This window comes from Hylobates moloch, unplaced genomic scaffold (assembly GCF_009828535.3).
Source record: "Hylobates moloch isolate HMO894 unplaced genomic scaffold, HMol_V3 SCAFFOLD_74, whole genome shotgun sequence".
NCBI classification, from domain to species: Eukaryota; Metazoa; Chordata; class Mammalia; order Primates; family Hylobatidae; genus Hylobates; species Hylobates moloch.
In genome coordinates this window covers 33,550-45,212 of record NW_026652349.1, presented here as the reverse complement: position 1 = coordinate 45,212, position 11,663 = coordinate 33,550, and the positions used below count along the sequence as shown (strand labels likewise).

At 63.2% G+C, this 11,663-nt stretch overlaps 1 protein-coding gene across 1 annotated transcript in view; it reads left to right on the top strand.

Moving 5' to 3' along the window:
* LOC116463881 (mucin-2-like) overlaps positions 1-10,535 on the top strand; it is a 36,880-nt gene extending 26,345 nt beyond the window's left edge. Inside the window, 20 exon segments of the mRNA XM_032147182.2 lie at positions 110-579; positions 1,235-1,432; positions 1,685-1,929; positions 2,240-2,414; positions 2,901-3,148; positions 3,768-3,951; positions 4,286-4,514; positions 5,254-5,432; positions 5,824-5,893; positions 6,032-6,132; positions 6,285-6,316; positions 7,393-7,570; positions 7,868-7,972; positions 8,222-8,262; positions 8,391-8,513; positions 8,765-8,863; positions 9,496-9,624; positions 9,862-9,901; positions 10,081-10,207; positions 10,316-10,535. Of these exon segments, the coding sequence (XP_032003073.1) occupies positions 110-579; positions 1,235-1,432; positions 1,685-1,929; positions 2,240-2,414; positions 2,901-3,148; positions 3,768-3,951; positions 4,286-4,514; positions 5,254-5,432; positions 5,824-5,893; positions 6,032-6,132; positions 6,285-6,316; positions 7,393-7,570; positions 7,868-7,972; positions 8,222-8,262; positions 8,391-8,513; positions 8,765-8,863; positions 9,496-9,624; positions 9,862-9,901; positions 10,081-10,207; positions 10,316-10,535 (3,193 nt within the window).
* Positions 10,536-11,663: the final 1,128 nt, after the last annotated feature.

Below are 11,663 nucleotides of genomic sequence, written 5' to 3'. Positions count from 1 at the left end.
CCACCACCACTACGGTGACCCCAACCCCAACACCCACCAGCACAGAGACCGCAACCCCGACACCCATCACCACCACCACTACGGTGACGTCAACCCCAACACCCACCAGCACACAGACCCCAACCCCGACACCCATCACCACCACCACTACGGTGACCCCAACCCCAACACCCACCGGCACACAGACCCCAACCCCGACACCCATCACCACCACCACTACGGTGACCCCAACCCCAACACCCACCAGCACACAGACCCCAACCCCAACACCCATCACCACCACCACTATGGTGACATCAACCCCAACACCTACCACTACAAGCATGGAGCCTTCCACCCCCAGAAGCACAGCACCCATTGTTGAGTCGACGACATCCAAACCTCCGCCTGAGTCCTCAACCTCACAGACCTCTCGGTCCACCTCTTCCCCTCCCACGGAGTCAACCACCCTTCTGAGTACCCTACCGCCTGCCATTGAGACAACCAGCACGGCCCCACCCTCCACACCCACGGCACCCACGACCATGACAGGAGGCCAGACACCATCTCCACTGCCCAGCACCACCACGTCCCCTCCAGGTAAGCAGAGCCGCTCGGTTCCTCTGGCCTGGGATGATTCTTCCTCCCCTTGTGCCAGGCAGGACTGTCCCGGGAAGGCTGAAGGCACATTCTGGGTGCCTCCCTGCCTACCAAGCTTGGTTACTGTGTGGGCAGAAGCCACTGACACTGGCCAGTGCGGGGCAGTGGAGCCTAGGCCATCCCACTCGCCCATAAGACGGCCTTCTTCAGGGGCCCACTGCTGTGTGATGTGGTGCTGTGGGAGCCCACCAAGGCTGGGGGGCAGAGAGAGGCTGCCAGTCAGGTGCCTGCGGGTCCTCCTGCTTCTGGCTGCACCCCCTCCTTGGGGCCTTTCCCTGGTGGACGGCGTGCCGCAGCCAGTGCCTTCTGGACGCCTCTTGCTGGCAGTCGGCTTGGCCAGCAAGCTGTGTTGCTGCTGGAGCGCCAGGTCACCTGCAGGCTCTCGTGACACTTGGCTGTGGTGATACTGGCCTTGCCGCTCCACCCTGCCTGGTGACTCTGAGAGCCTGGGAGGTGGGTGCAAGGCCTTGGTCCTCCAGTTCTGCCACCCGGTCGGCTGTCTGGCTCCCTTGCAGCTGGGGAATGGCAGTTGGGACCCTGTGGCATCTGAGATGAGCAACATCTCAGCCCTCACTGGTGTCTCCTGCTCTCACAGGCACCCCCACTCACGGTACCACGACCGGGTCATCTTCAGCCCCAACCCCCAGCACTGTGCAGACGACCACCACCAGTGCCTGGACCCCCACGCTGACCCCAATCTCCACACCCAGCATCATCAGGACCACAGGCCTGAGGATCAGCCCCTCCTCTGTGCTTGTCTGCTGTGTCCTGAACGACACCTACTATGCACCAGGTACTCAGGCTGTTCACATCCTGTGCTCGGGTGGCCAAGGCTGGCCCTGGCATGTACTGATGGGTCAGGCGCCAGGGCTGAGATTGCAGTGGGAGCGTCTCAGGAGGCGGCAGCCGTTGAGGGTGGCTGTGTCCAGGACACGGCTTCCCTTGGGTGGCCTCTGTGGGGACCTCTGCTGTGGGGACCTCCGTGGGGTCCAGTGGCTAGCCCTGCCTCTGGACGGTGTGGTTATGGGTCTGTCTCCCTTCGCAGGTGAGGAGGTGTACAACGGCACACATGGGGACACCTGCTATTTCGTCAACTGCTCACTGAGCTGTACCTTGGAGTTCTACAACTGGTCCTGCCCATCCACGCCCTCCCCAACGCCCACGCCCTCCAAGTCCACGCCCACGCCTTCCAAGCCATCACCCACGCCCTCCAAGCCATCACCCACGCCCTCCAAGCCGACGCCCAGCACCAAGCCCCCCGCGTGCCCAGACTTTGATCCTCCCAGACAGGTCAGTGGGCTGCAGGCGGCTTTGTCCCCACAGCATTGAGCGCAGCATGTCCGGGCAGCCGAGGCCCCAGGCACCACTTCCTGCTGGTCATCTGAGGGCTGAGGCCTCCTGCAACCCTTGGGTGTGGGGTCTGCCGAGCCCTCCACGTTTTTACCGTGCCCTGCCGTGCCTGGCGAGGTGGCTGGCTGCAGTGAGGTCCGTGGAAGCCACCTCGGCCTCCAGCCTCCCGACTCAGCACCCGCCCTTCCCGAGCGCAGACCACCCCATCCTGTGCCAGTCCCCCTGACCGTCCCTTGCCTCTCGCCCCCAGGAGAACGAGACGTGGTGGCTGTGCGACTGCTTCATGGCCACGTGCAAGTACAACAACACGGTGGAGATCGTGAAGGTGGAGTGTGAGCCGCCGCCCATGCCCACCTGCTCCAACGGCCTCAACCCCGTGCGCGTCGTGGACTCCGACGGCTGCTGCTGGCACTGGGAGTGCGACTGTGAGTCCGGGGCCCCCGGGCCCTCCCCGCATCTCCTGCCCTCTCCATGGGTGGGGGCTGCAGGGCCCGTCTCCCGGGGGTGGAAGGGCTGAGTCTCCTTGGGCACAGACCCCACTGCAGTGTTCGCTGAGGCTGGGTGACTTCTGGGGGTCTTCTCACAGCCCTGCTTTTGCCTCATTGGGTGGGGAGGGCCTGGGCAGGTGGAGGGCTTGCCTGGTGGAGTTAGGGCCCCTCCCTGGAACAAGGGTGCTTCTGAGGCAAGAGGGGGCTGAGTTGAGGTTTGAACCCTGGTCCATCCTGCAGAATGGGCTGCTGTGAGTGCGCCAGGGCCAGTGCAGCTCAGACGTCCCCATGCCCACGCACAGGAGTGGGGTTTTCAGGCCCCAGCTTCCTGCTGGCTCTTCCTGACTGTGCCCCAGCCCAGCCCTTGCACCCGACCCTGGCCGAGGGGCACAGGCGGCATGGCTCACTCTGGCTCCCTCGCAGGCTACTGCACAGGCTGGGGGGACCCGCACTATGTCACCTTCGACGGACTCTACTACAGCTACCAGGGCAACTGCACCTACGTGCTGGTGGAGGAGATCAGCCCCTCTGTGGACAACTTCGGAGTTTACATCGACAACTACCACTGCGATCCCAACGACAAGGTGTCCTGCCCCCGCACCCTCATCGTACGCCACGAGACCCAGGAGGTGCTCATCAAGACCGTGCATATGATGCCCATGCAGGTGCAGGTAGGCACAGCGTGGCCGCGGGAGGCTGGCACGGAGGCGGGTGCTGACATGGGCCCCAATGCACCCCGGTTCCCCAGGGGCCAGAGGACTGGGCTGCGGGGCTGCCCAGGCATAGCCTCTCCTAGAGCCGGGCTGGAAGGTGGGGTGGGGTGGGCGACTGGCTCCGGGACACATCAGCTCTTCCCGCAGGCCCTCCAGGTGCGTCCTGGGCCCCTCGAGCCCTGGCACGCATGCCACCATGCCATGCTGGGCATAGTCTCTACAGCAGAAGCTGCCTCCTGAGGACAGAGTCAGGGACAGGGCTCTGCACACCCTTGGCTGAGACGCCCCTACTTGCAAGGGAGTCATTGGTTCTGAGGCTCAGGAGGCCCCGGGAGCCTACGTGGGGCTCCACAGTCCCCAGGTGCTCCCAGGAGAGCTCCTTCACTGGCTCACCCATGGGACCAGGGTCTGGTTGGGAGCAGTGGAGTGGAAGCAAGAAAGGGGGCAGGAAAGGGGGGGTAGGCAGGGCCCTCTCCCTACATGTGTAGGTCGGAGAGCAGGCGGGGCGGGGCAGCCCCGGAGCTCTGCCAAGGAGACGACCGAGGCAGCTGCAGCTCCCATGGCGTGTTGGCCGCAGGTGCAGGTGAACGGGCAGGCGGTGGCGCTGCCCTACAAGAAGTACGGGCTGGAGGTGTACCAGTCTGGCATCAACTACGTGGTGGACATCCCCGAGCTGGGCGTCCTCGTCTCCTACAATGGCCTGTCCTTCTCCGTCAGGCTGCCCTACCACCGGTTCGGCAACAACACCAAGGGCCAGTGTGGTGAGTTCCGTGACCCCCATGGCACCTGAGGCCCACCGAGGCCCCCACGGCTCCCACTGTCCCCTGTGCCCCCATGTCCTGCCCCAGGGCGGGTGTCCAGGCCAGGCTGAGGCTGAGGCTGCGTGTAAACACCCATGAGCCCGGCTGTGGGCCTCTTGCCCCGCTGCTTGGGGCTGCTGTGGCCATCATCCCAGGTTCAGTCCCTGTGAGGAGCCAACAGGAGGGGGCCTGGCCTGGTCTCTGCCCTCGGCCCTGGCTGGCCGGTCCCGGGCATCTGGGCTGGAGAAGGGCAGGGCTTACCCTGTCTGCAACGTGGCCTCTCTCACTGATACAGGCACCTGCACCAACACCACCTCCGACGACTGCATTCTGCCCAGCGGGGAGATCGTCTCCAACTGTGAGGCTGCGGCCGACCAGTGGGTGGTGAATGACCCCTCCAAGCCACACTGCCCCCACAGCAGCTCCACGACCAAGCGCCCGGCCATCAGCGTGCCGGGGGGCGGCAAAACGACCCCACACAAGGACTGCACCCCATCTCCCCTCTGCCAGCTCATCAAGGACAGGTGACCCCGCCCGGGCCTGCCTGTGGCCACGACACCAACAGGCTGAGGGCCTCTGTGCCCCAGCCCCCAGCTCTTGCAAAGACGAAGGAGGCAGCGCGTGGGGCCTGGCGCTGGGGCTGGGAAGGCACGATGCCGCGGAGCCAGGATCAGGCGCTAGGTCGCCGTGGGGTCCAGGACCCGGGCCCTTGGGTTCCACAGGGTTGAGCTGCCACATCTGGCATGCCTGTGCCTTTATTGAACTCCACAGTCTCTCCTGGCTCCTGGGAAGGTGCAGGGCTGGCCGAGTGTGAGGTCCGGAGGAGACCAGTCAACCCAGGACAGAGCTCAGGGCTGATGTTGGGAGGGCAGATTTGGGCTTTGACAGAGAGGGGGTGCTCCTAACGCTGGCAGTCACTGGGAGTCAGCATCCTTCCAGGCCCCTGTCCCTGGAAGTATAGGGGCCACGTACAGGCTGGGTGTCCATCTGCCAGGGTTGCTGGAGGGGGTCCTGAAGTTGATCACCACATAGACGTGGCTTCTATCTCTGGGAGCCGGACTGCAGAGCCACCTTGCTCACCCATCCCTTGGTCTGTCCCTGAGCTGTCCGCTGTCTGTCCTGTCCCTTGACCCTCCATCAGCCACAGGCACCTCTCTGGCAGGTGCTGGACTCCAGGAGGACAGTCTGGGCAGAGATGCTGGGGTAGGGAGTGGGGGAGAGGCAGGTGCCACCTGAGTGTGACCTGTGCCTCTCCCTGCGCAGCCTGTTTGCACAGTGCCATGCGCTGGTGCCCCCGCAGCACTACTACGATGCCTGCGTGTTCGACAGCTGCTTCGTGCCGGGCTCGAGCCTGGAGTGCGCCAGTCTGCAGGCCTACGCAGCCCTCTGCGCCCAGCAGCACATCTGCCTTGACTGGCGGAACCACACGCATGGGGCCTGCTGTAAGTGCCCATCTGCCCCTGCCCTGGAGCTGGGGGCCTGCAAGCCAGACGTGGTCTCTAGGCTCTGCCGGGTGCTGTGCCGAGCCTGAAGCTAGACCTAGGTGGGCTGCGGCCAGGGACACAGAGATGGTGGGTGTGAGACCAGGGCTGGGGCCATGGGGTGGGGAAGGCCAGGCTGGAGGGGCTGAGGTGCTGGGGCTTCTGCCAGTGTTGCTAAACGCAACTGGGGGCCCACCACCCGGCTCGGGACAACCGTGAGGGCAGAGGTTGATGCCCAGGCAGCTGGCCGCCCTCCTCCATGTGTGGGGCACTGGGCAGCTGTCACTCAAGGGGGTCGAGGCTCCTCCATCTGACATGAGGCAGCCCTCTGACCCCTGCCCCTGTCCCACAGTGGTGGAGTGCCCATCTCACAGGGAGTACCAGGCCTGTGGCCCTGCAGAAGAGCCCACGTGCAAATCCAGGTATGTTGTTTGAGGGTCCACCAGGACCGTGGGCTCCCCCTCTGCAGTGCGGAGGGTGCCATCATCTGGGTGTAGCAGTCCCACCTGCCAGCTCCCCAGCCCCACCTCACCTGTCTGACAATGCCCTCCCGCCCCCAGCTCCTCCCAGCAGAACAACACAGTCCTGGTGGAAGGCTGCTTCTGTCCTGAGGGCACCATGAACTACGCCCCTGGCTTTGATGTCTGCGTGAAGACCTGCGGTAGGCCACTCACTCAAACCGTCCCCTCCTGCCTCCCTCCCGCCTCCTCCTGGGTGTCCACGGAGGCTGCGACCAGGAGGCTGACCACCCCCACCCCGCTCCCTGCTGCACAAGGACTCTGCTAACACAACTGGTTTCTTCCCTCTTCCTAGGCTGTGTGGGACCTGACAACGTGCCCAGAGAGGTAGGCCTCACCGTGTTGCTGGGGGATCCTCCCACAAATTCTGAATTCTGGGGAGTGAGGGATGGACATGAAAACCTGAAGCCTCAAAGATTGAGGAATGAGGTCACCTAAGTCCTGGATGGCTGAGTTGGCAGGGACACCACCCACTCACCCACCCATCCTTCCACCCACCCACTCATCCACCTATGCACCCATCTACCCACTCACTTACCCCTCCATCCATCCTTCCACCTACCTAGTCATCACCCACTCATCTATGCACCCACCCACCCACCCACTCATCTATCCACCTACCCACCCACCCACTCATCTATCCACCTACCCATCCATCCATCCACCATCCATCTACCATCCACCATCCACCCAACCATCCACCATCCATCCATCCACCCATCATCCACCATCCACCCACCCACCTATCCATCCATCCATCCATCCACCATCTGTCTACCATCCACCCACCTATCCACCCATCCACCCACCCATCCATCCACCCAACCATCCACCATCCATCCATCCATCCATCCATCCACCCACCATCCATCTACCATCCACCCTCCCATCCATCCACCCATCCACCCACCCATCCACCCACCCATCCATCCATCCACCCACCATCCACCCATTTATCCATCCATTCTCCCTCCCTCCATTCACCACCCATTGGTCATATGATACTCTGTCTAGAAGCTCTGACATGACATCTTGGCCACCTCTGTGCTGCCCATGCCTCCTACCTGTGGTAGCAGCCATGTGGCTGATTCCTTAGCTAAATTCTGCACAAACCTGAGAGGCCTGAGTGGAGAATTTGCCACGTGCCAAGTCCCTGCTGGCAGATGCTGGTGAGCAGGTCATGGCTTTGTGATATCAGTGAATGAGCAGCTACTGTCCTATCCCAGAACCTGCCTGGTGTGCTCAGAAGTGAGGAGGGACATGGTTTTCCCCCAGGATCCCTCAGCACTCTGCTCAGGGTAGCTGTTTCTCCCCGCTGACCACAGCTGCAGCCCCGGGGCTGTGGTGAGGCAGGGCCTGCCTGGTGCCTCCTGTCCTCTCTACTCACCCTTCTTTCCCTGCAGTTTGGGGAGCGCTTTGAGTTTGACTGCAAGAACTGTGTCTGCCTGGAGGGTGGAAGTGGCATCGTCTGCCAGCCCAAGAGGTGCAGCCAGAAGCCTGTTACCCACTGCGCGGAAGACGGCACCTACCTCGTCACGGAGGTCAACCCCGCCGACACCTGCTGCAACATTACCGTCTGCAGTAAGGCCATCCCCTGGGGCCCACACCACCTCTCGGGGTGCATACATCCCTGTAGGCTGGGCTGCCTGCTGTCCCCTCCTTGGCAAGTGAGGAAACAGCTGGCTTGGGGGCCTCTGCTGTGCCCCTTGAGAGGGCTTGGAGGGGGCCGCTGGGCCCAGTCCAGGCATCCCGGCTGCAGGGCCTGACCTGGGTGGGGAAGGGACCCTTGGAGGTGCTGGAGGCCCGACCCTGTGCAGTGGCCCCGGGGGCTTTGCCTGGGAGGAGCCACCCTCACGGCCGCGTGCGCACCGTCTTCAGAGTGTAACACCAGCCTGTGCAAAGAGAAGCCTCCCATGTGCCCGCTGGGATTCGAAGTGAAGAGCAAGATGGTGCCTGGAAGGTGCTGTCCCTTCTACTGGTGTGGTAAGCAGGGCTGGTGGGCAGGGCAGGGAGGAGGCTGCCGCCCGGGGTGGGGTGGCTGTAAGGGGATCGGCTCCCTCCTGGGGGTCTCAGATTCTGGGGACACAGATGGCTGCATGCTTGGCTGATGCACCCACCCCAGCCCTGAGTGCTCGCTCCATCCACTGGGTGTGCACCGGGAGTGGGGGTCTGGCCAGGTGGCCACCCCGGGGCAGTCTCCAACGAACGGCCTTCTCCGTTCTTTCTCCCAAGAGTCCAAGGGGGTGTGCGTTCACGGGAATGCTGAGTACCAGGTGAGCCCTGGGCTGGGTGAGGGGGAGGAGGGGAGGAGGTCAGCTGCAGTGTGGGGGTCCTGGCAGGCTCTTGGGCTGGCTGGGGTGCTGGAGAGGCCCCTGCCTCACGTCTCTCTCTGTGCCCGAAGCCCGGTTCTCCAGTTTATTCCTCCAAGTGCCAGGACTGCGTGTGCACGGACAAGGTGGACAACAGCACCCTGCTCAATGTCATCGCCTGCACCCACGTGCCCTGCAACACCTCCTGCAGCCTTGTAAGTGGCCACGCTCCTCCTTCAGCCTGCCCTCTTCCCTCCTCCCAGACAAGCACCCGGGCCCATGTCTGCGTCGTGAGCCTTTCTTTCCTCCTTTCAACGCCAACCTGTCCCTGTCCCCACCTCTCCATCCTGACACCTGGCCAGCCTGGGGCCTCCTCCAGGTGGGGGGTCTCGGCAGCCCCGCAGGCTTTGTGTGGTGTGGGGTACAGCCTGGGAGTTCAGCTGCAGTGGCGTGTCTGTGTGCGCAGGGCTTCGAACTCGTGGAGGCCCCTGGGGAGTGCTGTAAGAAGTGTGAACAGACGCACTGTATCATCAAACAGCCCGACAACCAGCATGTCATCCTGAAGGTAGGTGTGCGCTGCTGGCCCCGACGCGGCCGGGTTGCTTGAGCCCAGGGCAAGGTGCGGGCCACCCGGGATCCCCCAGCTGAGTCCTCCCAGTCCTGGGCTCAGCTGTGATGGGCGTCCTGGGGCTGCCATGACAAATGAGCAGGCGTCTTCGGGCAGAAAGGGATTCTCCTGGTTCTGCAGCCCAGAAATCCAAGAGCAAAGGACCTCAGGGCTGTGCTCCCTCGGAGGCGCTGGGCAAGGACCCTTCCCAGCCTCTGGTCACTCCAGGTGCCCCTTGGCTGTGACCACGAGGTTTCCTTCCCTGTGTCTGCCTCTCCTCTCCCTTTTAAGGATTTAGGGCCCCCCAGGCAGGATGATCTCATCTTAGGATCCTTCACTTAATGACACCTTCAAAGACCCCCTTTCCAAGCAGGTCACGTTCATAGATTCAGAGTTAGAACACGGACAGACCTTTGAGGGTTGTGTGGGCTCCAGGCTGGCGCCTGATGTGGGGCCCCGCCCGTGTCACTTGTACTGTGGCCCTAGGCTCCGCCAGGAGGCCTCCCCGGCCAGGTGTCTCCAGGGTGTCTTCCTGGCCGGGCTGGGGCTGGGCCTGCTGCCCTCCCTCACCAGAGCTCCCTGCCCCACAGCCTGGGGACTTCAAGAGCGACCCGAAGAACAACTGCACATTCTTCAGCTGCGTGAAGATCCACAACCAGCTCATCTCGTCCATCTCCAACATCACCTGCCCCGACTTCGACGCCAGCGTTTGTGTCCCTGTGAGTTGGCCACCTGGGGCCTGGCTGTGTGTGCGCTGCTGGGAGTGGGGGTGCCTGGTGTTCTGGGGGGCCGGGGCCCCAATGCTGTGACGGTGGCCTCGGGCCTGGTCTGAGCTGCCGCAGGAGGCTTTGCCTGGGGCTTTCTGCAGCAGCTTCCTCTGCCCACGGCATGGTGGGAAGGTGCTGTCACCCCCAGGAATGTCTGGGGGTCCTGGGCTCATTCTCCTTTCCCTCCAGGGCTCCATCACACTCATGCCCAATGGATGCTGCAAGACCTGTGAGTACAGGGCACAGCCTGGGGGGTAGGCGGGGGGGGGGCACAAGGGCTGGACAATGGCCTCTGGGTGGGCAGTGAGGGCTGGGGGCTGAGGCCGAGCCTGGGGAGGGGACGCAGCGAGGGAGAGCCACCTCGAAGATGTGGAGGCCCTGCCCTGAGCCGCTGCCCCCTCTCCCCAGGCACCCCTCGCAATGAGACCAGGGTGCCCTGCTCCACCGTCCCCGTCACCACGGAGGTTTCGTACGCTGGCTGCACCAAGACCGTCCTCATGAATCATTGCTCCGGGTCCTGTGGGACATTTGTCATGTGAGTCCCAGGCTGGGAGTGTGCCTGGAGGGGGTGGTGGAGGCCCCAGGGAGGTGAGAGGCCAGCGCTGGCCCCGGGAGGTCACCCCTCACTCCGCCCTCCCCCCAGGTACTCGGCCGAGGCCCAGACCCTGGACCACAGGTGCTCCTGCTGCAAAGAGGAGAAAACCAGCCAGCGTGAGGTGGTCCTGAGCTGCCCCAATGGCGGCTCGCTGACACACACCTACACCCACATCGAGAGCTGCCAGTGCCAGGACACCGTCTGCGGGCTCCCCACCGGCACCTCCCGCCGGGCCCGGCGCTCTCCCAGGCATCTGGGGAGCGGGTGAGCGGGGTGGGCACAGCCCCCTTCACTGCCCTCCACAGCTTTGCCTCCTCCGGACCCTCTGAGCCTCCTAAGCTCGGCTTCCTCTCTTCAGATATTTATTGTCTGAGTCTTTGTTCAATCCTTGCTTTCCAATAATAAACTCAGGGAGACATGCTGCACTGTGTGGTTTAGGTTGGTGCTGCAGGGGTGCGACTTGGCCACTGTGCATGGCGGAGGCCACCAGGCTCTGCATGCAGGACACGGGGACAGCACACACACGCCACGTGGTTGGCAAATCCATTGTACCAAATGCAGAGGGGACATGGGGGCTGCCTGCCCTCCGCTCCCCATTCTTACCCTGGGCAAAACCCCCATGGGGCTGTCGAAATGTGGTCAGATTCCCTTGTAGGAATCCCCCGGCCCTGAATCTGTGAAAAGAGCCCTGGGTTCCTTCACAGCCATCTCCCAGGCTTTCCACGGTTGGTGGGGCCTTTGTGTAGCCCTGAGGGTCAGGTGGCCCTGGGGAGGGGATTTGTGTGTGTGTGTGTAGCCCCGAGGGTCAGGTGGCCCTGGGGAGGGTGTCTGTGTGTGTGTGTGTGTGTGTGGGTGTGTGTGTAACCCCGAGGGTCAGGTGGCCCTGGGGAGAGGGTGTGTGTGTGTGTGAGTGTGTAGCCCCGGCGGTCGGGTGGCCCTGGGGAGGCGGTGTGTGTGTGTGTGCATGCGTGTATGTGCATGCACATGTGAGCATTTGATTGTGTGCACACGTGTCTGCATGTGCCGTGTATGTGATGTGTGTGTGCACGCACGTGTGTTTGTGTGCATGAGCGTGTGAGCATTTGCTTGTGTGCACACGTGTCTGCATGTGCCGTGTGTATGTGAGATGCGCCTCGTCCTGGGTCTCTACACTGGGAAAATGGAGAAGGTCTTAGTCCTCAGGTCACCGTCAGCTCCTGCTGCATAGTGACAGAAGGTGGCCAGGACCTGGTGGCCCCATCAGGGCTTTGGGGAGCTGCCAGGCAGAGCCGCCAACACCTTCAAACCTGCAGAAGTTCTGGTTGGTTCCGCGGACCCAGCTGGACAGGGGACACTGGCTGTGGACCCTGGGCACAGTGCCCACTCGTGTTGGAGAGCTGAGCCCCCGGCCTTCTGG